The 25,932-nt window shown below is 38.5% G+C and overlaps 1 protein-coding gene and 1 pseudogene across 1 annotated transcript in view; one reads left to right on the forward strand and one right to left on the reverse strand.

Moving 5' to 3' along the window:
* Positions 1-4,473: 4,473 nt before the first annotated feature.
* On the reverse strand, positions 4,474-5,310 carry LOC101602245 (annotated as a pseudogene).
* A 12,460-nt stretch (positions 5,311-17,770) lies between these two features.
* The window catches only part of LOC101602541 (olfactory receptor 4C6), a 44,524-nt gene continuing 36,362 nt past the window's right edge, over positions 17,771-25,932 (forward strand). The window contains exon 1 of the mRNA XM_012950960.2: positions 17,771-17,775. Coding sequence (XP_012806414.2) covers positions 17,771-17,775 — 5 coding nt within the window. The remainder of the gene's footprint in view (positions 17,776-25,932) is intronic.

The raw sequence follows: 25,932 nt of genomic DNA on the forward strand, positions 1-25,932 counted from the left end.
CATAATCATGATATTTTTTATAGTGAAATAGACTAATAGTTTCACTTACTCAAAACATAGACAAATGAGATGAGAAGGTGAGCTTAGGAACAATGCGTCATTTGTCTTAGAGCTACATGAAAGCAACCAGACTTAGACTGAAGATGATGATGGGCATTATGCAAATGCTGGTTACAAAATATGATCTTTATTTAAAATGTCATATTTTTATTACAAAGATTCATTGCAATTATTATATCAAAATGATAATGTTGCCCATTAAAATGTTTTCACTCATAATGTTACATATATCTCATCCATGTCCTGATTCTGGGCTCAAATTTATTATATATTGGTCAACACTATAGAAAACAATAATGAGAACCTGATACAGATGAATCTCAAGTAGCTGCAATAGTGATAGTTCTTTTTTTGATGTAGATACACTCAGGAAAGCAGTTGTTGAAATGAATGCTGCCTTCAAGAAGAAGGACTGCCAGTTTTCAAAGCCACAAATTGTACAAAACACAAATGAAATTTTAATCACATTTAAGCCAATAAATAATAATTTCAATTGAAAATATTTTATATAAGTAAAGATATGACTCACTGCTTACCTTCTTTCTTTAAATTGTTGGTTACATTAAATTTCTTTCCAAGAAATGCAGTTTTTCTCAAGCTTCTGTTTCTATTCTCTATAAACTAAAAATTAAGCCCCTCTGATGGCACTATTGCTCCAAAGCCATTACTTGCTCTTCCACATTTAGGAATTTTTCCAAATGTTCATATCCATGTATTAATGCTACTCTCACTTTTGGTTAAAGAAACTTCTTTTTTTCAGATGGTGGTGAGCTTGGGACAACTCGGAAGAAACCATAGTGCTGAGATGAAGTGGCAGAGGAGTATTCAGCACTGAAATATCTCTGTCACATTTTCCAAGTCTCAGAGTCCATTGTGGAAGAGGTGGTAGAAAGAATTTAAGAGCCAAAGAAAGGGTAGGACTATTAACAATACACTCTCCCAAACACAAAATGGCCTGGATATCTATGACCTTGCAGTGCCTGACACTACCTACTCAGGACGACCATAATAGGAGGAAAAGATAATGACATCAAAATAAAAGAGAGACTGATTGAGAGGGGGAGAGGATGTGATAAAGAGTGGAGTTACAAAGGGAAAGCGTGAGGGGGGGAACTACCATGGTTTATTGTTTATAATTGTGGAAGTTGTCAATAAAAAGAAATTAAAAAGGAATCTTTCCATGGCACTCTAAAACTGTCAAGATCATTAGCTCCTTCAATACTCCTTGAACCACCTCTAATATTAATAGTTAATTTTGAAGAGCCAGGTTGATCCTTACTCCAGAATTTCTTCAAAGCACCTCTTCAGGCAGGTAGCAACAGTGCTTTGTCTTCTTTGTGCCTTCCAGAATATGCTATCATGATCTGTGAATGTCAGTGCATGCATTTTAGATCCTGGTGTGAGATCTCACCATTATATGGGAGCCAAAATCACCAACTTCTCTGATACTCATCTCTACTCTTTAATATGAGCATTTTCATTCTTCCATATCACACAGGTTAAATTAACTGGCACTTAGTGGATAATAGGAACTCATATTTTTTATTTTACTTTTTCTGAGACATTTACACCATGATTAGAAACCAAATATATAATGAAAAATGTACACAAAAGTTCATGAAAATTAATGCTATTTATGTAAAATAGACTGTAATAAGGTCTTGCACATAGCAACAGCAGAAGTAATAGTAGTACCTAACATTTACCTAACATTTCCCATGCTTGGGAGGCAGACCTAAACATGTCATGTGTACTATATCACTCATCCTGACAAGAATCTGGAATCTGTTCTATTTTTCAAAAGGGAATATTTTATTATCCATGATTGTGATAAATACTGATTTTTAATGTATTAACATCTTCTTGCTACTGAATATAAATAATCTATGTCACAGATTCAAATTCTTCTTCTAATTTTCCTTCTAATATATTCATTTTTATTTGTTTATTTATTTAGTTAGTTAGCTGGCTAGTTAATTGTTATTACAAACAATTTTCTCCATCAAAAAAAGTCAAATTTGAGTTAATATGTTACCCTGGGTTGTTTGAAGTTTTCCCTGATAGATAAGAGCAAGTGTCAGGTAAATGAATTATACCTCCTTTTTTGCATACTTATGTTCTTTTTTCTTCTAACTGTGTTCTACACTGATATCCAGAAACCTCTGAAATGATGATATTCTATATCCCAATGCATTATTAGTAAATGTATCTTTATCACATATAGTAAGCAGTCAGGAAAAAAATGAATTCTTGCTCTTATAGAATTCCTTAATTTCTTATCAATATTCATTTCTTTTGTGTAAAGTGTAATGTTCTTTAAAAATTCCATGGGATTTCATCATGTAAAATCATAAAAAGTGGATGCATTGTTTGCACATTAATTGAGGGACCATAATACCCTCCTCTATTTTAATTTAATTAAATGATGGAATGTTAGACAAAATGCATTTATAAAATGAGCATACATTGGGCTGGAGAGATGGCTTAGCAGTTAAGCGCTTGCCTGTGAAGCCTAAGGACCCCAGTTTGAGGCTCGATTTCCCAAGACCCACATTAGCCAGATGCACAAGATGGCACATTCATCTGGAGTTCGTTTGCAGCAGCTGGAGGCCCCGGCGCACCCATTTTCTCTCTCTCTCTCTCCCTCTCTCCCTTTCTCTCTCTCTCCTCTCCTTCCCTCCCTCCTTCCTTCCCTCCCTCCCTCCCTCCCTTCCTCCTTCCCTTTCTCTCTCTCTCTCTCTCTGTCACTCTCAAATAAATAAATTTGAATTTAAAAAAGAGCATGCATATAAGCAAGGGTCATTTATAGTGTTGATACAGGAATTGATACAGGAATGTCTTTTAAGAGCACTGAAGCCTTACCTCACCTCTTGTGTGGCCAATAATTTAGGAGCTAAGCTTCCTGAAAACTCAAAGGTCACACGAAGTTCTCAGTCAGTGGTCTCTAGGCTCTTTTCTTACAAATTTAAAGAATTGAAATCTACAGACCACTGGATAATACTTACAGAGATTTTATTAGCTTATAGATAGAACTTAAGAAAAGTAAGTAAGGCAAGTCTGTTGCCATGGAGGGAAGAAGGGGTTTACGGAAATGGAAAAGCTCACACTGAGACCTTTGAGAGTGCCTGTTATGTGAGCAGCTAGGTCAGCAACTGGGTCAGTCAGTTTATGCCTATGGCAGGTGTTTGGATATTGTTAGATTTTCTGAAAAAGAGCTGTTAATTCATTTATATCCCCCCTCCCCCACTTCCAGGAAAGGCAGAGATAAGAACAGAGGTATTTATTCACATCTGCTGGAGAGGATTTTAGGAGGTGTTTTTTTTTTTTTAAGCCAAATTTTCCCTTCTGGCAGTTCTGACCTATAGCAAAGTGGAGTGTCCTAGACCCTCCCTTATTGCCCAGGGATAATTTTACCTACTTCAGGGGTCCTGTTAACCCTTAAATTGCTTCAGTATGCAAGTGTACAACTGCTTAGTCCATTCTATTTTATTGTAACAATTACTTCCTATTGGTTATTATAATGCTACTTACCAGGTGATCAGCTCACTGAAATTCTGTTGCAAGGACCACTATTTTCCTTCCAGAGAGAAAGTATTTTTCCTGGATTTTGAAACAAAGTAAATAAAATCACCATTTTTATTTTAGAGGGAGATGCTCTTGTTTTCTTTCCTCAACCTATGTGTCCTTTGTGATTTTAGAGGTGGAAATGCATGTATAAATTCTCTGGTTAAATTCCAAGTGACATGGAGTGGATTGCCTGAGAGAGCAGAGCAAAAGCACTCTCCTACGTTTATAGCATCAGCCATCTCCCAAAAGACAAAAACTTGATTTAATTTCTCGCAGGTCCTTAATACACAGTGATGGCAGGTTAATAATCCTTTTGCTCTGAGGAATCTACACAGTACAGGGGCTGAGGTTTAGTAGCAGAAAATCAATGAGCATGTGCTTTGCATTGAAACATTCTGAAGAAATGGCAAGGTCTATGTAGAAGCAAATAAATACACGCTGAAAAAGGCTCAGGCCAGGGAAATAATAATGACATTTTGCTGTTTGGTTTGCCACAGGGGAAAAATATACTTGAAAGTAGGCGTATGTTTTTGAGGCAAGCTGTCACTTAGCCCAGGCTGACCTGGAACTCACTCTACCCCAAGTTGGCCTTGAACACATGGAGAACATCCTGCCTCAGCTTCATGAATGCTAGGGTTTATAAACATGAGCTGACATGCCAAGCTCCTGGCTGATCTGTTTCGACTGTACTGTCTCAAATATGAATGGCCTCATGTCTTCTATGTCTTTCATCAGTAACACATTTTCCCAGGTTAACCGATTGGTCCTGGCACCCCAATCCCAGAAGTTTTCTTAAAGCCTGTACCTGTGAATGAACCCCCAAATAGGATTTCCTATGATCATGGATCACAGTACTATCCTGGAGGGTAAGAAAGGAGCACGCACTTCATCTTCTGGGTAAGTTATACTTGATCTAATGTAAATGACGAGGACAGGTGCAAAGAAAAGGATGGCAACAGTGACATCAGAACCACATGTTGAAAGAGCTTTGGAATGGGTCTCTGCAGGGTATACCTTAATGGTATGTAATATCAGAAAATACAACACCATCAAAATCACGACTGTAACCAAGAAAATTAGACCTGAATTTACAATGATCAGAAGACTAATTCTATAAGTATCAGTGCAAGCCAATTTCAGCAATGGAGACACATCACAGAAGTGATCTATGTCACTGGAGCCGCAGAATGGCAAGAAAAGGTTGAGAAGAAACTGAATAGCTGAGTGTACAAACCCTCCAGTGTAGCAGGTTGTAATGATAGTGTTACAATTCTGCCTGCTCATGAGGATGGTTTACTGCAAAGGCTTAAGATGGCCAGATAGCATCCATAGGCTATCATGATGGGAATGAAGGTCTCAATGCCTCCAAAGAAGTATAAAATAAAGATCTGCATCATTCAGTTACTATAGTATATGATCCTCCTTTAAGCCAGTAAATCAATCATTAGCTTGGGTTTCAGAGTGGATGTGTAGCAGAGATCAGAGACTGAGAGGTTATTGAGAAAGAATAACATTGGTTGGTACATGAGCTAAGTTCACATGATAGAGATCATTAGGAGAACATTTCCCACCCAAATGGCAATAATAGCAAGACAAAAATAATATGTAACAGAAGACTTCAATGTTCCTCTGGCTGGAAAGTCCAAAGAGGATAACCGCAATGATGTTATTCATATTTCCCATGGTTCAGTGGAACACAAGTACTTAACAGTCTCCTGAAAAGATATATTCACAATGTCTGAAAAGTGATGGAGAGTGTCAATGATAGCAAGGACATCATGAAGTCATGTTCAGTGCATAAAACCTCAAAGTTTTATAAAATTAAAATCAGATTTTTTTATTAGGTATGGGCATATTTAATATGTAAACAACACATGCTGGTACCATCCTTTCTATCCTCCCTGCCCCTTTTCTGAAGAGGCCTTCCTTGTTAGGGATGTTGGCCAACCCCATGGGGATTGTGGGTCATGAATTGGGCACCAGTCAGTTATGGGGGCAAGGCAATGTCTCTGTGCAAAACATCCCAAGTTGTGGCTCTAACAATCTTTTCACCCCCTCTTCTGCAAAATACCCTGAGCCATGCTGGGAGAATTTTATGTCTACTTCAACAATGGGCACTTAGGAGCCTCTGGATTGCTGGTTTGGTATGTGTTGAGCGTCCTCTGACTATCCCCTTCACCCTTCTGCAGGAATCAGATCCACTAAGAAAGCAGCATTTTTGTTCATTTCCCCAGTTCCTTTGTGGTTTCAGCTGGGGCCAGGGAGGAGTGGACTGAATCATTTATCCCCTCAAGTCCAACTCCCATTAGAAAAAGAGAAGCAAATTCTCCAATGAACAGTGAAGTCAGAACTGGTAAAATGGGATGACCATTATTACTTTAGAGAGAACTAAAAAGGTATAGATCCTCTTATAGCCCAAGATTAGTGGGAGCTTGACAGTGCAAATCAGAATCATTATCTGAATATAATTCTGACTTGTTTCCCAGTTCCTGATATGGTTCTCTTTTCCAATGAGCAGATAAGCTAGCCAATCCAAGAGCAGTTGGTTACCCACCATGGCTCTGTTCCATTAGTGCACTTGTGTGAGCATCACATCAGGTTGTTTGCTTCTGAGTCACTTAGACTTTGAGTTGCTTGGACAGATGTTGGCCACTTTCTCCTGGGAGCTCATGTAGCACCTTTCAGCACTAAATGGGCTAATTGTCTAGGGACTGGCTCTCTTCCAGATTCCAACCAGTTTTCTCCATGGCCCATGCCAACAGTAGTTGGTGTCTTCAGCAGTACAGTCTTACCATTAACCTCTAGTGGGTAATCAAGTGCTGTGACAGAAGTCTTTCTTGTTTCTTTTGGGAGATTTAGTAGGTTTCTCTGATCAGCAGTTCATTGTGGATGTAAACCACAACCTGGTACAGGGAATTACAGGCCAGGACCAAGGGAAAAGAAAAAAAGAAAGAAAAAGAGAAGAAAGAGAAACTGGAGAGATTTAAGGCTAGGCTTCATCTCAGACTCTCCAGGGCCCTTCAATTCAGGTGCTCCCCCTAAGGTCCACTTGAGGGTTCTACCTTGTAGTCTAACTTCCAGGATATAGGATTCTATGGTACCAGCTCAATTTGGACTCAGTTTTGTGCTCTTTAGGTGGACCGTCTGGTTATTAATTTGGGATCTCTCTGTCTTTGTAATGAAGGCATTTAGGGCTATGAATTTTCACCTTCATTATGTCCCATAACTTTTGATAGGTTGTGTTTTCATTGTCACTCAATTCTAGTAATTTTACAATTTTTTATTATTTCTTTTATGACCCATTCATTGTTTAAAAGTGTGTTGTTTAGTCTCCAGGAGCTGGTGGAGTTCTTAATGTGTCTCTTGTTAATTTCTAACTTTAAAGCATTGTGATATGACATGATGCAAGAAGTGACTTCAATTTTCATGATATTATGAAGGCACACTTTATGACCTAGTATACAGTCAATTATTGAGAAGATTTTATGGGCTGCTGAGAAGAATGTGTGTTTTGTAGAGTTGGGGTGGAAAGTTCTGTAGATATCCATTAGGTCTAGTTGATCTATGATGTTGTTGAGTTCTATTGATGATAGGGGAGTTTTGACATCTTTTATTATGATGGTGTTTATTTCTTTTTTATTTTTGAGTAGATTTTGTTTTGTAAACCATGGTGCACCTGTGTTTGGGTACATATATGTTTAAGATTTTAATGTGCTAATGATGCATCATTCCCTTGATGAGTAAGAAGTGGCCTTCTTTGTCCTTTTTGATTGCTTTGGTTTGAAGTCTATTTTATCAGATATTAATACAGCAACACCTAGTTGTTTTTTATTTCCATTTGCTTGGAATATCATTGTCTAGCCTTTTACCCTGAAGAGGTATGTATCTTTAGTGGTGAGGTGGGTTTCTTGAAGACAGCAGATAGAAAGGTCCAGTTTTTTGTTCCATCCTAATAACCTGTGACTTTTGATGGGTGAGTTAAGGCTATTAATATTTTAAGGTTATTACTGTGAGGTTTCAATTAATCCCTGCCATGATGAGGGGTTTTATGGGATTTGGTGCTTTCCTGTGTTTTTTACTATTGTGAGACTGATATATTTTGGTTATTGTGATCTTCTTCTTGGTGGCTCTTGGGATTGGTTGTTTGACTATTCTCTGTGGAGTATTCCCTCAAGTATTTGCTGTAGGCTTGGCTTTCTCTTCATACAATCATAGAGTTGACTTCTTTCGTATAAAATTTTCCCTTCACCATCTATTATAAAGGCTACTTTTGCTGAGTAGAATAGGTTGTGTTGGAAGCCATTGTTTTTTCACACTTTGAAGTCTTCCATTCCAGGCCCTCTGGTTTTCAAGGTTTCCACTGAGAAATTAGACATAATTCTTATGGGGTTGCCTTTGTATATTGTTAGTTGTTTCTGTCTTACTGCTTTTAACACTCTTTGTTTTTGTTGTTAAGAGTTTTAACTATGTTATATGTTGGAGAGTTTGTTCTATGGTGTTGTGTGTTTGGTGTTCTGTAGGATTCTTGTATCTGGATAGGCCATTCTTTTGAAAGATGGCAAAAATTTTCTTCAATAATTGTGTTTAATATGGTCTCTATGCCTCTTCCCTGGATTTTCTGTGTTTCTGCTATACCTATGATCTGGAGTTTTGGTCGTTTTAGGGTATCCCATAGATCCCTCACATGATATTGTTGAATTTAGCCAAGTTTTTGGACTCCTGATGAAATTCATCTATCTTGTCTCTCAGCTCATAGGTTCTGTCTTCCACATGAGTAACTTGGTTACTGAGGGCTTCTAGAGGCTTTTATCATTTCTAATTGATTTTTGTTTTCTGTTACTTTGCATCACGTCCATCTCTTTTTTTTTTTTTTTTTGAGGTATGATTTTGATTTGATCTGATTTTGAGTTCTGATTTTGATTTTCTTGATGCTTCCTGGAATTTATTCTTGCATTTGATCAAGTCTTCATTAAGCTTAATCCACCTGTTGTTGAGATCTTCCATTTCTTGACTGACTTTCAATTTATTCATTTCTCTTTGGAGGGTTCTAATGTTTTTCTTCAATCAGTTAAGCCTACCATCAAAAGCTGAATGCTATAGGAGATAATTCTGTTCAATTTTCTTGATATGATTGCTGATTCTTTGATGGTTTGTTTCTATTTCAGCAATTTTTTTTGATTGGGGTTTCATGGGTAGTTGTGTTTTCATTTTGGGAATGAATTTCTGTTGATTTCTCTATGATTTCAATGGAGGCTTCAATTGTAGGACTAGGCATCCTTGCTGGAGATCTCTTTTTTTGGACTTTTGTTGGCTTTTTTGGATTGCTGTCTACACATTTTAGGTAGGCTCTTTATTTTATTGAGGAGGAAGCAAGTTTTGTCTTTTGGCCCATGCACTCTCTGACTCAGGTGAACAGGAATGTTGGTACCCAGTGTCCAGTCAGGACACCAGAGCAAAAGGCCTGATTCCACAGGTCACACAGGAAAAAGTCCTCTCCAATCAAGAAACAATGTGACCTACAAGGACCAGGGGACTTGGTGGAGCCAGAGAACAGGGATCTGGCCTACTTACTCCATGTTGCACCCTCCAGCACACATACTGGCTAGGGAACTTAAACCAGGGGACTGAGAGGAGCCACAATGCAGGGATCTAGCCTCCTCACTCCCCACAACTGTGCCTGCCTGCCAACCCTCTGTGCAGGGAACTCAGACCAGGGAGGAGAGTGGACAAGGAAACAGGGGTTTGGCCTATGCACTCCACATAGCTGTGCTGGACAACACAATGTCCATGCAAGGAACCTAAGCCAGGTAGGTGGGAAGAGCTGGAAAGAGCCCTGAGACAGGGGCTTTACCTACTCATTCCATCCCACTGTGCCCACCTGTACACTGTCCTTGCAGGGAATCTAGGCCAGGGAGCTGGGAGGAGCCAGTAACCAGGGGTCTGAGAAATTGGGGTTGTATTCAGAAACTCTTTGCCAAAACCAATATGTTGAATGGTTCCCCTACTTTTTCCTCTAGCAATTCCAGAGTTTCAGGTCTGATGTTAAGGTCTTTAATCCATTTGGACTTAATTCTTGTGCATGGAGAGAAAGAAGAGTCTATGTTCATCCTTCCACAGATACATATCCAGTTCTCCTAGCACCATTTGCTGAAGAGGCTGTCTTTTCTCCAATGAGTATTTTTGGCATTTTTATAGAATATTAGGTGGCTATAGCTACCTGGACTTATATCTGGGTCCTCTATTCTGTTCGATTGGTCTATATGTCTGCTTTTGTTCCAGAACCATGCTGCTTTTGTTACTATGGCTCTGTAGTATAGGTTAAAATCAGGTATGGTGAGATACCCTTGTCTTCTTCCTGATTTTAGTAGAAAAGCTTCCAGGTTTTCCCCATTTAGTAATATGTTGGCTGTAGGCTTGTCATAAATAGCTTTTATTATATTGAGATATGTTCCTTCTATTCCCAATCTCTGTACTACTTTTATCATGAAAGGATGTAGGATTTTGTCAAATGTTTTTTATGCATCTAATGAGGTGATCATGTGTATTTTGTCCTTCAGTCCATTTATATAATGTATTATATTCATTGATTTTCATATGTTGAACCATCCCTGCATCTCTTGGATAAAGTCTACTTAGTCAGGTGAATGATCTTTCTGATATATTCTTGTATTCTGTTGCCAATATTTTCTTGAGAATTTTTGCATCTATGTTCATGAGGGAGATTGGTCTGTAATTTTCTTTGTTTGTTCTATTTTTGCCTGGTTTTGGTATTAGGTGATCCTGGATTCACAGGAGGGGTTTGGTAGGGTTCCTTCTTTTTTCTATTTTATGGAAAAGCTTAAGAAGCAATGGTGTTAGTTATTCCCTGAAGGTCTGGTAAAATTCACCAGTGAATCCATCTTGGCCTGGACTTTTTTTGGTTGGGAGATTATTGATAACTTCTTGGGCCTTCATACTTGCTATAGGTCTATTTATGCCATTAATCTAATCTTGATTTAGTTTAGGTAGGTCATATAATTCAAGGAAATCTTCCATTTCTTTCAGATTTTCATATTTAGTGAAGCATATGCTTTTATTGTATGTCCCTATAAGTTTTTAAATTTCTCTAGGTCTGTTGTGATGTTGCCCTTTTCATCTCTAACTTTATTAATTTTTGTCTCTTCTCTCTTTCTTTTGGTCATATTTGCTAAGGGATTATCAATCTTGTTTATTCTTTCAAAGAACCAATTCTTTGTTTCATTAATTCTTTGGATTGCTTTGTTGTTGTTGCTTTTTGTTTCTATTTCATTAATTTCTGCCGTAATCTTTATTATTTCCTCCCATCTACCTATTTTCAGCTTTCCTTGTTCTTCTTTTTCCAAGACTTTAAGGTGAAGCATTAGGTTATTTACTTGAGACCCTTCTAATTTCTTATTATAGGCACTTAAAGCTATGAATTTCCCTCTAGAACTGTCTTCATTGTGTCCCAAATGTTTTGGTATGTTGTGTTCTCATCATCATGTGACTATATACATTGTTTGATTTCCCTCTTGATTTCTTCATTGACCCATTCATCATTTAGTAGTGTATTGTTTAGTTTCCATGATTTTGTGTATGCTCTATAGCTTTTCTTGCTATTGATTTGTAGTTTGATTCCATTGTGGTCAGATAGAATGCAAGGAATTATTTCAATTTTCCTGAATTTGTTAAGATTTGCTTGGTGTCCTAATATATGGTCTATTTTAGAGAATGTTCCATGTGCTGCTAAAAAGAATGTATATTCTACAGCAATTTGATGAAATGTCCTATATGTATCTGTTAGGTCCATTTCTTCTGTGACCACATATAATCCAGATGCCTCTCTATTTAATTTTGCTGGGATGACTTGTCAATTGATGAGAGTGAGGTGTTGAAGTCATGGACTACCACTGTGTTTGGTGTTATCTGTGACCTTGTTTCTAGTAGCTTTTGTTTCATAAAGTTGGGAGCCCCCATGTTAGGTGCATATTTGTTTAGGATTATAATGTCCTCCTGTTGGAGTGTGCCTTTAATCAATATAAAGTGACCTTCCTTATCTTTCCTAACTAATGTTGGACTGAAGTCTACATTGTCAGATATTAGGATAGCAACCCCTGGTTGTTTCCTAGGCACATTTGCTTGAAACACAGTTTTCCAACCTTTCACCCTAAGATAGTGTCTGCCCTTTGTAGAAAGGTTAGTTTTTTGGAGGCAACAAAGTGAAGGATCCTGCTTTATTACCCAGTCTGCAAACCTATGTTTTTTGGTTGGGGCATTGAGGCCATTGATATTAAGAGAGATTATTAAAAGGTGTGTATTTATTTTTGCCATTTTTTTTGTAGTTTTTCCAGTTTTGCCTTTGCTCTCTTGTGTTAACTAGTATTTGAGTACTATTTGTTTTTTCCCAGTTCCTTATATGTGTGCTTTTCTTTATCTTCAGCATGAAGGATTCTTTCAAATATTTTCTGTGGAGCTGGTTTTGTCTTCAAATATTCCATTAGCCTGCTTTTGTTGTAGAATTCCCTTATTTTTCTTTCTATTTGAATGGATAGCTTTGCAGGATAAAGTAACCTTTGTTGACAGTTTTCTCTCAGAACTTGGAATACATCACCCTAAGCCCTTCTGGCTTTTAATATTTGTGTTGAGTAATCTGCTGTGATCCTGATGGAATTGCCTTTATAGATAACTTGATTTTTCTCTCTAACTGCTTTCAATATTTTTTTCTTTGATTTGTATGTTTGTCATTTAATTATAGGAGAGGTTTTTTCCAGTTTTTTTTCTGGTTGGTGTTCTAAAGGATTCCTGTATCTGCATTGGTACCTCTTTCCCAATTTGGGGGAAATTTTCTTCTATGATTTTGTTGAAAATGCCTACTATTCCTTTAGAGTGAAATTCTTCTCCTTCTACTATACCCTTAATTCTTATGTTTGATCTTTTCATAGTGTCCGGAATATCTTGATTTTCCCATTCATCCTTTCCTATTAGTTTGTCTTTCTCTTCGTTTGACTGTATTAGATCTGCCACTTGGTCTTCTAGCTTATATATTCTGTCCTCTCCTTCATCCATTCTACTGGTGAGATTTTCTACAGAGTTTTTTATCTCATTAACTGTGTTCTTCATTGCTGGTAATTCTGACTTTTTTATTATTATTATTTCTCTTTCCTTATTTATGTCTTGTATTGGCCTCTTTATTTCATTAAATTGGTGTCCTGCATCTTCTTTAATTCCTTTCATTTCCTCTTTCATTCCTTTGGTTTCCTCTTTGACTTCTTTGAGCATATTAATAATCATTCTTTTGAAATCTTCCTCAGGCTTTTACTCTAATTCATTCTCACCTGAGTTCATTTCTGATGCCTTAATACTTTTTGTTGGGTTTATGTTGTCTTGATTTTTGTGTTTCTTGTGTTATAATGTATATATTTTTGCATTTTGGATTAATTTAATGTTTGGATTTCTACTTAGCTGCAGTATTATTAGATATATCAATCAATCTTATGTTATACATCTTCAGTGTAGAAGCTTAATATGCTAGGTGTGGCTCCAAAGTCGCTCAGAGTATCTACAAAACTGACTCTAGGTGTTGGGTTAGCCTGATATGAGAGTCTTCTAGTAGGCTGAGTGGAACAAATACAGGCAGGTTCTAATATTTAACTGAAAAATGTATGCATTCAATAAAACAGCACAAAATATTTATGCAAGAGTAGGTATTATGACAACCAGATCCTCTAACAAAATCACTGTTCCTTAGGGTGTGTGGTGCCCCACACCTTTAATCCTGTTAACAAGGAGGCTAAGATTTCTGGTCTGTTGAAGGTTCTAAATCAGCTTGTAAGCAAGTGAGACCCTTTCCTAATCTACAACAGAAAAGCTAACAAACCCACTATAATTCAAGGAGTGGCAAATAAGAAGCCCAAAATATAGCTTATTTAAGAATGGCAAATCCAACCATCCATCAGATTTAACATACAATTTATCCTGATATGGAAGGTACAATTAGCACTTCCCGTTCAGGCCTATATAACCCGCTTATTTGGTGAGTACTGACCTGCTGTAATCCGTTACCTGTTGGTATGATTTTGGTCTCAGTTATGCTGTGCTCCTGCTTGGGTCCCTCTTTGGTGCACTGTGGGTTCAAGTAGGCTGGCTAGGTCATTGGATTACTGCTCTGGTCTCAGGTGCTAGGTGCTGTGATCTCCCTTCCCCTAGTCTCTGGTGCTTGCTGGCCCTTGTGCTGGCAGTGGGGGAGGGCAGGGTGTGGATGGTGGCTCTAGTTCTCCAGCTGGTCCACATGATCCTCTACCTTGTGATCTGCTCCTCCATTGTTTGCTGCAGTTCTCCATGTTTCTTGAGTTTGTGAAAAGCTCCAGTGTAAGTAGAAAATCCCTTCACCTGGCTTTTCCTGTGGCTCAACCTGAGCCTTGCAGCTGCTGGAGCCACTTTTGCTTGCCTATTTGAGCTCTGGATGATCTGGATCTCTCCTACTTCCCTGCTGCCACTAGAAATTTCTTATACACTGCACTTTTTTTTTTTTTTTTTTTTTTTTTTTTTTTTTTGGTTTTTCGAGGTAGGGTCTCACTCTGGCTCAGGCTGACCTGGAATTCACTATGGAGTCTCAGGGTGGCCTCGAACTCTCAGAGATCCTCCTACCTCTGCCTCCCAAGTGCTGGGATTAAAGGCGTGTGCCACCACGCCTGGCTCACTGCACTTTTTTAGTAGAAGAGTGTATTTTGCTTGGATTTTGTGTTGTTGTTGTTTTGGCTTTTTCTCCCCTAGACTGCTTTGGCATGGTTCCTATGCTGCCATCTTAACCAGAAATCTCTTGATATTTCCTAAATGAAGAACGTTTGCCTCTATAGCCATCACAGTTACAATGTTTTACTTAAGTTAGTTACACATTATGCCAGTAAATAAAAGTAAAGAGAAAGGTCAGAACGCAAACACACCACAGGGCTCTAATTTACTACTGCACATGATGTTATGGGCATCAACATGTTTTTTATTTAATTTCTCTTTAAAAGATATGTCTATAATTTTTGCATTGTGTTTTGTCCAAAATAAATCTCTTGTGAAAACCCATAAATAATATGGGTGCTCCACATTTTAGAGAACAAAGTTTTTAGAAATTTTGGGGGAAGCTTTTTGGATCTGACTCCAAGATGTACAAGAAATTTTGTTAGAGTATATATCTATGTCATAATTCCCTTCTTTTCCTCTTTGAATTAAATTTATTTCCTGGTAAAAGCATGGAAACATGGTTGGATATAATAAATTGACTTTGAATCACAAATAGACAAATAAATAAATAGATTTTTTTTTTTTAGTCAGAGAGTAATTGTTTTTTATTCATGAGAAGGAAGATGGAAATTCAAATGTATGTTTTGCAATGATGGTTAGAATGTTAGATCATGTTAACTAAAAAATATATATTTAAATTGTTTTATTAATTATGGACACACTTATTATGGAAATATCACATGTTGGACCATCCTTTCCCTCATCCCTATACCCTTTCTGAAGGAGGACCTCCTCATTGGGGTTGATGCTTATCCTCTTGGGGATTGTGTGTTATGCTTACAGGAGCAGCAGTCATTTACTGTGGAGAGGCAATGCCTCTGGGCATGATGTCCCAACTTGTGGCTCTATCAATGTTCTACCCCCTCTTCTTCAAAACTCCCTGAGCCATGTTGAGTGTGTTTTAAGTCTACTTCAGTGATGGCCTTTTAGGAGTCTCTGGATCTCTTCTGCTTTGGTACATGTTGAGTGTCCTCAGTGTCTGTCTCATTCGACCTAGTGCCAATCATAAGATTCATCAAGAAAGCAGCATTCTTGGTCCTTTCTCCAGTTCCACTATAGTTTCAGCTGGGGCTTGCCTGAAGTGTAATGGTTAGTTTATCTCCTTAGGTCCTGATCTCATCTAAAAGATAAAAGCAGATTCTCCAACAGACAGTGAAGTCGACACAGGCTAAGTGGGGTAAGTGTTATGATTTTAAGAAAATTTGATAAATGTAGGTCCTCTTTGAGCCCAAAATTAGTGGGACCTTGATCTTGGAGAGCAAAACCATTGTCTGAATACGATTCTGACCTGTTACTGAGTTCTAGATATGGGTTCCTTTCCACTGAACAGATCTCTTAGCAATCAGAAAGCTATTGTTTACCCACCGAGGCTGTGTGCCACTATTGTACTTGTGTGTACATCATATCAGGGTATTTGCTTCTGATAAGCTTAGTCCCGATGTTGCTCCAATAGTTGTTTGTCACTTTCCTCATGTAGCACCTTCCAGCACCAGACAGGCTACCTCTCTGGGGTTTGGCTTTCTTCTGGATTATAGTCAGGCCTCTCTATGTTCCATGTCAATAGCATATGGTGTCTTCAGCAGTATGGTTTTACCATTTATCTCAGGTGGGTAATCTACTACTTTGACAGAAGTCTGTCTTGTCTTGTTTTAGAGACCTTGTAGGTCTCTGCAATCAACAGCTCATTGTGGGTGGTAATTGCATTCTGGTACTGTAAATTACAGGCCAGAGCCAAAATAAATAAATAAACAAGTTTTATCAGTGAGTTAATCAAAACAATGTTGCGGTTTCCCTAAATATCATAAAAACTTTAATTTCTTCAGAGGTCATTTTAGACATGAGCCATAATTATTAGTTTAGTTTTCCTGAAAGAGTACTGCATTTTGTCTTTATATACATGATTAAGATTATGGTTTTACTGAAGCAGATTCATATGAATTGTTACTTTAAAAGGTATAGTAACATCAAATATAATTTTGAAATTAAAACATAGCTTTGTATTTGTGAGTGGGCAAATATTTATAATAAGATCATTAAATGGTAAAAACAGTAGTTTTAATAGTTTGTCTAGAAGTTAATTCTGTATCTAAACTTTGCACCACAGAAATAAATTCATTTGTTTTAGACATTTTATTACAATAATTTTATTTTCAAATGTAAGTTAACACATATAATCTGTGACAGAGAGACAGAGAGAATCAAGGAATTTTTTTAAAGTTTTAAATGAATTGTTGACAAAATTACTCCACAGGGTACATTATAACTGTGTGGCAGTGGGTGGGGGGTATTTTTGTGTGTATGTGTATGAATCTTTTATGTTATTAGTTCATGCACAAGCATGGAACAGTGCACAAATGGAGGTTAGAGGAAAACTTCCAAGTGTTGGTTCTTGCTTTCCACTGTGTTTCAAGAAGAGTCTCTTGTTCATCAAGCTAGCTGGTCTGTGATTTCCAGCTAGTTCTCCTGTCTTCACCTCCCTTCTCACTGTAATCGGGCTTGGAACTACAGATGATAACACTCTGGCTTTTAATTAAAATCCTTCATTTAGAACAAGAAAACTAGACTAGGAAATCTTTTTTCTTCTTATTTTTGACAAAAATGACAGAATATATTTCATGTAAAAAGCTTCTGACACTCAGAATTATTCTTTGCCTCCAAAGTTACAGGTTTGTTTTTTTCTTTTTAAATTTTCTACCCTATACCCACAGTCATGTACAAATGACAAAAATGGGGTGAAAAATAAAGCCAAAGAAAAATATAGGTAATAGACTGGACATCCTATGTGTGTTCCTGTGTTCTATACATAGGATTTATTTATAAAGATAAAGTCACTACCCAGTTCAAACACTGAATGTCCACAGCCTCGTCTTCTCTACTGCCGTGAAGACTTCCACATCCTTTCTGCAGGCATGATGCACTACTAACCATCTCTTCTCTCACTTTCAGAGTTTGAATTCTTATGTGTCCAACTGAAAACTGTGTAATAATAAATCAAATACTGATGATTTATAAGAGCATGTGTAGTTTACATTTTGCATTTGATCTACCTCTTACTGAAAAAAGTAAACTTTTAGACCACCTATAAACATAGTTAAATGAAACATCTAAGGCCAATACACAGCTTTGTCTTAACAAACTGTATTTATACTAACATCAGTAAGTCCAAAAATTATTAATGACTTCATCATCTAAACATACTTACTATGTTTATAAGCTCCATGTAGGTATAAACTTTAAATATAATTCTCTAGGAAGTAAATGTTGGTAAACCCATGGTACTAAGAAGGGCATACAATTAGGATGACTGGACCCCTGAAGGTAAAATAGGCAGAAAAGTTTGCACTTGCGAACAATGCGGTATGATCTTCTTATCTCTTACCTAGTTCCCTAGACCTGTTTTTCCACAATCAGGACCCCTCCTGAGAGGAATGTCTTTACTAGGATTTAAAGATTGTGGTTTGTCAAGTTCAGGCCATGAAACTTGGTGCCAGTGCTAACTTCTTCCTGAGACATCTCTTAGGCCTAACAAACCAGCTGTCCCTCTGGTTCACCTGAGCAGGAATATAACCCACCACAATAAAGTCTTAAATACCTTTGCAAGGGGAGGGCAGCCTCTTTGACCACTTAGGAACTTCCAGCTGTGGGTGAGCTTTTCTCAGCCTGGAAGGCCCCCTAGCCCTTACTCTCCACATGTTTCCTTTTTCCCCTCCAGCTCTCCACATGGCAGGAGCTCCTTGAACTTTCTTTTTTCTTTCCAAGCTTTTTTCCAGGCCCTCCATGTGAGATCTCTAGCCATTCCCTTTCCTTGGCTCTGCACTTCCCTCAGTAAATATAATCATAATATATAATAATCCTTCTCAGTCCTTTTTATTATTCAATTCTTTTATTAATTTTCTAAATTTTCTTTTAGAAAATTCAATTAGAAACGATTCTAGGGCATGGTGTTTGAAGACTCTCCTGGACCCCTAGCACTCTGTTACTGTATCAGAAAGCATACTAAGTCATAGAAGTATTCACGGTGCAAGGCCATGTAACTAAAAAATGGAAAAATCAAAATCTAAAACAATGTATCTCTCATCAAACACTCAAAACTTTATCCATTTAGCACAATTCTTGACACATAAAGTATAATCAAGATACATTTCTTTACTGCTAAGCTTAAGACAGCAAACATTTCAAAACATAATCTCTGCCAAAGTAAACTGTATATATGCTTAATTTGCATGCATCAAGATCCTTCAGAGCAGAGGCCCTGTCTTACACTGTTCGTAGACACAGTAAGAAGATATAAACATTTTATTTTGAATTCTACAATCTCTTTCCTTTGTGTGATTTTTGTCCTGGAATCCTTTTTCTCAGATGAAAGTATTACTGATGAATACATTTGTAATGAGTACTTTGATTTCTATCTATGTTGGACGAATTAATTCTCAATTACTAGATCAATACATGGTTCACCCAGTCCATCATAAGGGCCCAATAAGCATCACTGTGTACAGTCTGTTTATATGTTATATCCTTTCAAGGAGAGAATGCCATTCGCCTAGACATCTATGCTGAACATTCATTAAAAGCTTAAAGAAATAACTTCAAAGGTTTAAAATATTATATAAATATTCAATAACTGAAATAATTACTATACAAACATTCCATGCAATATTTCAGGCAACAAAGTAACAACTAATAAGTAATAATAGCTCTGACCTCTTAGGAAATTCCAGCTATAGGTGAGTTTTTCCTTAGCTGGGCCTGCCCATGTTTGGCAAGGTTGAGCTGAGAAGAGGGCCCCCTAGCCCTTACTCTACACATGGGTTCTTTATCCCCCCAGCTCTCCACATGACAGGAGCTCCTTGAACTTTCTTTTCTCTTTGTTTTTTCCCCCCTTGTTTTTCAGGTCCTCCATGTAGGATCTCTAGCCTTTCCTTGGTTCTGTACTTCCCTAAATAAACATAATAATTGTAAGGTTTATGAATGACAAGTCCATACAAGACTGCTCTGAAGCAAAGTAAAAGTTTTATTCAGGAAAGATATGAGCTTCCAGGCTGCCTAGTGAGAGAAGAGCACAGCACCTTTGAGTTTGTAAGGGTTAGGTTTTATAAGGCCCTTTTGCTAGGTGGGGGATAGGGGTTTTGGAAGTTACATGGGGGAGTTCCTTTAGGGGAATTTTTCAGTTAATCACAAGATTATGGTCAGGCAGTCACAGTGTGTCACTAAAACAGAGGTCAAGTGGCTCTTGAGCTAAGGTAAACAGGAAACTGTAGCCTAGGGGCAAAGGAAAACAAAGGGTCAAGGGGTTTCTGAGGACTGTAGTCTGAGTGGTTCTTGTATTTTCTTACAAGGCTGCATCTCATATCATTTTATCTCCACCTTGGGATCTGGTCCAACTTAACAATAATTTAATAATCATCTTTCTCTGTACTTTTTTTTAAAAATTCAATTCTTTGAATAAAATTAGAAGTGAATGTAGGATTTGGGGATCAAGGACTTTCCTGGATCCTGAGCACCCCGTTACAGTTGATGACTGTGGCAGGACAATCTTAAAAGGATAATTGTGATTATTATATTATGGGAGAAAATAGGAAGTATATTTTCTGGCTGTGAGCACAAGTTGGGGTTTTTCTACTGCTTCCTTCCACTTGTGGGAAAACTGGATTGCTTTCTCTTCTTGCTGGAGGCTAAGATCACTATCTCTGACTAAACTGAGGGGAATGAATGGTGCCTAGCATTGGAGGTGGCCAGGCAGGCAGACAACAGAAAAAAAAAAAAAGATAAACAGTAAAATTAGCTAAGCCTATTATCATAGCTACTTGGGAAGCTTGACCCAGGGTCCTTGTTGAAACTTGCCTGCATGGACACCTAAGTGAGAAATTTACTGGTCATCTAAATGGTCACATAGAGATTATATATAGAATGACTACCTACAGAATGACAATTAACATACAGATTACATGTAGAATGATTGTGTATACGTGATAATATATCAACCAAATAGCTTTTCAGATTTTATTCTACTCTTTTGAACATTACCATAAGAGTAATTCTTAAGAAACAAGACAGCCAAGGTTACTACCATGCAACCCTAAGGATTTTCTATAAGGATAATTATAGAACTAGTACTCTGGAATCTGCATACCTCACTGAGAATATATGCAATGATGATAAACCTTCAAACTTCAATAATATCTTGACAGTGGAAACCTACTGCCTACCTGGAAAGCCTTTCCACCTCCTATAATTGTTGAGAGAAAGAAGAGCCTTCTGTTTGGCTGTGACAGAGCTGTCTACCAGCTTCTGTCCTGGAGGACTTTCACCCTGTCCTAGGAGAAGAGGAAGAAGGACGCCTTGGAAGGTTTAGGAGCTAAACATGCAGATGGAGGATGAAGATCAAGGAGTACTGAAGAGAGAGAAGATGAAACATGAAACCACATGTTCTCTAGATGGAAAGAAAGACCAAAGCAGTGGTTTGAATGTAACTGTATGTCCACCATAGTGTTAGGGATTTTTGATTATGATTGACCTTGCAACTAAATCTCCATCAGGAAGACTGCTGCTATGGAAGAAGTGTGTCCTTAGGGGTGGATCTCAAGTCCAGCCCTGCTTGCTATGTAAAGGAGCAGTTTGAGGTATGCCTGTTGGTGCTTGCCGGTGTTGGTTTCTCTCTCTCTCTCTCTCTGCTCCCCCACTTTCCCTTCACAACTCCACTCTTCATCATATCCCCGCCCTTTCTCCGTTAGTCTCTGTTTTAGTTTGATGTCACTGTCTTTATGAAGGTAGTGCTAGGCACTGCTAGGTCATGGATATCAAGGCCAATTTCTATCTGGACAGTTGCATTGTAAGGAGTCCTACCCTTCCTTTGGCTCTTACATTCCTTCTGCCACCTTTTCCACAATGGACCCTTGTGGAGAGCCCCTCGGGCCAAGCCCTAAAGATGGCGCCTGACGGAAAGTTCTATGCTTGGGACAAACAAGTCCATATTTGGAGGAGCTGGCCCTCACAGCTGCTCATTGGCTTCTGATGCTTCCATATTTGGAGGAGCTGGCCCTCACAGCTGCTCACTGGCTTCTGATGCTTCCATATTTGGAGGAGCTCGCCCTCACAGCTGCTCATTGGCTTCTGATGCTTGCCTGGAGAGGTTGTTGACTGGAGAGGTTGTGTAGCCTGGGGTGATTGGGCGGAGTGAGTGGGCTTATAAGGAAGCCCCGCCCGAGGCTGGGGGGGGGGGGGGATGAAGCTTGAAGTTGCCTGAATAAACTGCTGTAAGAAGAACTGGTGGTTGTGTCTTCCTTGCTGGTCGAGGTGGACGTGACAGACCCTGAGCCTTGGAGGGTGTGATAGAGATGTTTTAGTGCTGGACACTCCTCTGTCACTTCTTCTCTGCACTATGTTGCTTTTTGGGTCATCCCACTGGTTACCCCCATCTGAAAAGAGAAGTTTCTCTAACCAAAAGTGAAAGTAGCATTAATATATAAATATGAACATTATGTATAGTGCTTACAAGGAAGTTTGGTGAGAATAATATATGCATTTATCCAGACAACAGCAGGCTTTATACCCATAAGTCTCATGACCTCACCTGCCACAGGCTTTTGTTTAGGTTTTCAGTACCAGGCATGTACTCCCTCCCATAGAGCGTTGAGTCCAGTCCAATTAGAGAGCAATTGTTTTCCCCCAGAACAGACATTCCACTATTGCATCTGTTGGGGCATTGAGGCCATTCATATTAAGAGTTATTATTAAAGGTAAATATGTTTATTCTCACCTTTCTTCTTGTTTTGTAGTGCTACTGAAAGGCCCAAGAATTCAGAAGCTCAGAAATACTATCATGCTCCAAGGGGAGCTTAAGCGGGCTCCCTGCATACCTCAAACTCCAGGCTTTACTCTCTGTTGGAAGCAAGTAAAGAATCCCTCTTCTCATTATATCAGAGCCCACTCCTAATATAAAACTAGGTAAAAGGGCATGAGATAGCCCTCAAGGATGGGAAATGAGTAATAAAGTGAACCACTTATTTGGTTTCTGTAAATAGCCTGCACTATAAGCCTTACACTATAAGCCTTAATAGCCCACACTGTTAGCCTTAGTAGCTCGCACCATAAGCTGTAGCAGCCTGCCTCAGACCACCAAGGTCATAGGAGGCTGATACCATACTCTGCTACCCCCACCTAAGGAATTACACAAGTGCTGACCTCCAAGGTCATAGGAGACTGGAACCACACTCTGCTACTCCCACCCAAGGACCTGCGCAAATGCTGACCACCAAGGTCATAAACTAATTGGCTTAGAAACTATGGGGTGGCACCAACTGACTGGCTAACACCCTGCGGGGCTCCTAATATTAGAAAATGATTGGTCTAAGGCACAGGCTTTGTTAGAAACCCTATAAAAACTGTCCTGTTCCTGCATTCGGGTCTCTGCAGTCCTCTACCCCTGTGCGGTGTATGACTGTGGGCCCCAGCGCGCTTGGAATAAAATCCTCTTGCAGTTTGCATCAAGACCGCTTCTCGTGAGTGAGTGATTTGGGGTGTCGCCTTATCCGGGCAGAGCGTGGGGACCCCCTGTGGGGTTTTTTTCCTACACTACCTATTTCCCTTTACTCTCTTGTTTTAACTGTTATTTGAGTATGTTTTATTTTTTCCTCTTTCCTCATTTGTGTGCTTTGCATTCTCTGCAGTATGAAAGATTCCTTAAAGTATTTTCTGCAGAGCTGGCTTAGTTGTCATAAATTCCTTTAGCCTGTTGTTATTTGGGGAATATCCTTATTTCTCCCTCAATTTGGATAGATAGCTTTGCAGGTTAACATATTCTTGGTTGGCAGTTGTTATCTTTCAGAACTTGCAATACATCATTCCAAGCCCTTTTGGCTTTTAAAGTTTGTGTTGAGTAATCTGCTGTAATCCTGATGGGCTTGCCTTTAGAAGTGACTTGATTTTTCTCTCTAACTACATTCAGTATATTTTCTTTGGTTTGCATGTTTAGTAGTTTAATTGTAACAACGAGGAGAGGATCTCTCCAGGTTTTGTCTGTTTGGTACTTTAAAAGTTTCTTGTATCTGCATTGGCATTTCTTTCCCAATTCAGGGAAAATTTTCTTCTATTATTTTGTTGAAAATGCCTACTAAGCCTCTGGATTGAAATTCTTCTCCTTTTATTATACCCTGAGTGTCCCAGATATCTTGAAATTCCCATTCATGCCTTCCTATTAGCTTGTTTTTATCTTTGTTGGACAGTATTGGATCTGTCATCTGGTCTTCTAGTTTAGGTATTCTGTTCTTTCCTTCATCCATTCTGCTGGTTAGACTTTCCACAGTGTGTTTTATTTCTCTGACTGTTTTTTTTTTTTTTTTTTTTTCAAATCTAGAATTTCAGTCTGACTTTTCTTCAGTATTTCTACTTCCTTACTCATGCCTTGTAATGACCTCCTTATGTCATTAACGTGGTTTTCTGTGTTCCCTTGGAATTCCTTCAGGACTTTGTTTTCTTCTTTCATTCCTTTGTTTTCTTCTTTGATTCCTTTGTGTTCTTTGAATATAGATGAAATCTTTATTTAAATCTTTGTCAGGCATTTTATCTGAAATGGTTCATTGGTGGCCATTTCTGATGGATTTATCATTTTTGTGGGTATTGTCTTGATTCTTTGTGTTTCTTATATTAAACATTGCATTTTTTTGCATCCTGAGTTGATTTGATGCTTGCAATTTCTAATAATCTGTGGTGCCTTTAGATTTGGAAATCCAATTTTATGTACCTTCAGAATAAGAGTTTAACGTGCCAAATATAGCTCTTGTACTCCAATCCAACTGCAGAAATAACCCTCAGTGTTAAGTTTGCCTGCTAATCAAGTATTCTAGTGGGCTGGGTAGAACACTTCACTGGCAAATTCTAAAATTCAACTCAGCAATGTACGCATTCCATAAAAACCAGCACAGAGTATGCAAGCGTAGGGATTGAAACAAATAGTTAATCTTATAAAGCCACAATCCCTAAAGGTGTGTGTTGCTCTATATCCTTAATCTTGTCATCTGGGAGGTTAAGATGGGTTCCAGGTCAGCTTGGGTCTAAATCAGACCCTAACCCCAATAATGACAAGAGAAAAAGACACAGTCTCTATGAATATGAAAGCATTAAAGGCAACAATAGTCAACCCCTAAATACAACTTAAATGAGAATGGTAAAGCCAACCAATAATATGTAACCCATAAACTGCCCTGACATGGAAAGAGAGATTAGCACTTCCAGTGCAGGCCTATGTACCTGCTTTTTTGCCAGTCAGCCTTGCTACCTTTTGGGATGGCTTCAAAGCTCACCAATGCTGAGTGCCCACCTTGATCCCTCTGTGTTGTGCTGTGAATCTAGTGCTCTGATCAGATGTGCTGGATGCCCTGCCACCAGGAGCTGAATGCATTCTCCAGAGGGTCATGGTTCTGTCGGTTGGGAGATGGGAGTGTTCAGGAAGCCTGGATTTTACTGGAACTGCTTAGTTGGCCCCACCTGTGTCCTGATTTCTTGCCTTCATATTCCTTGACTTTGCAAGGAGGCTGATGACATTGGAAAATCCTCTTGTTTGGTCTCTGCTCCTGTACCTGGGTGCCAAGTGGGCATTCAGGTCCACTTGGGTCTGCAGGGATTGGGTCTGGGTCTGCAAGCCCTTTGGTGGGTTACTGGAAGATTTACTCCTTTCTGATAGATCTTAGTCTCTCCTGCCTCTCTGCTGTATCCTATATAAACCTATGCACCACTTTTCAGACAAAGAGTGTTTTGCTGTGGTTTTGCTCAAATAGCTCCCTAGGCTGGATTTGTGTAACTCCTATGCAGCCATCTTACCTGAAAACTGGCAATCATTTATTAAGTTCTAGAATTCTGGAATCTCTCACTGTCCTTTTATGTACCCCTACCCCTCCCCACATGGTGTGTCAGAAGCAGAGTATCACCATGGCAATGAGAATGCTAGTATTTGAGGAGAGAAATCAGTGCACCAGGGCTAAGGAATGAGCATAGTGGCTTATATCCTACTTTTATTCTGGGCTACCAGGCTGGTCTATAATCCTATTAGGAAATAAGGAATTTCTTTTTTTCCACCAGAAGACCAGAAAATGTATTGATATAACCACTGCTGTCAGAAAGGTGGGAGCCTCTGATTTTCCACAACCAGAGCATATGCCTATGCTTCAGATAGGTGGAGACTACAACTATATTGTGTTCTCTGAGAGTAGAAGGGTGGATCTAATAATGAGAAATCAGGGGAGGGAGGAAGATAACTGGAAAGAAAGGAAATAGTTGTTTAATAAATAACTAAGGAAACAACAATAAAGCCCAGCATTTGCACATTCAATACTCTGCCCCTACTCACCGATATTCACAATTGCTTTCTGGCATTCTCATGTTAGTAGGTCATCTGCAGCTAACTCTGTCCACAATAAAAGTTAGAAAAATCTGATTCATCCACAAGACATTTTATTTCCACATAAGCTAATGTTATCATATTATACATACTAATTAGAAAACTCTCCTCACAATTCA

This window comes from Jaculus jaculus, chromosome 1 (assembly GCF_020740685.1).
Source record: "Jaculus jaculus isolate mJacJac1 chromosome 1, mJacJac1.mat.Y.cur, whole genome shotgun sequence".
Classification (NCBI taxonomy): Eukaryota; Metazoa; Chordata; class Mammalia; order Rodentia; family Dipodidae; genus Jaculus; species Jaculus jaculus.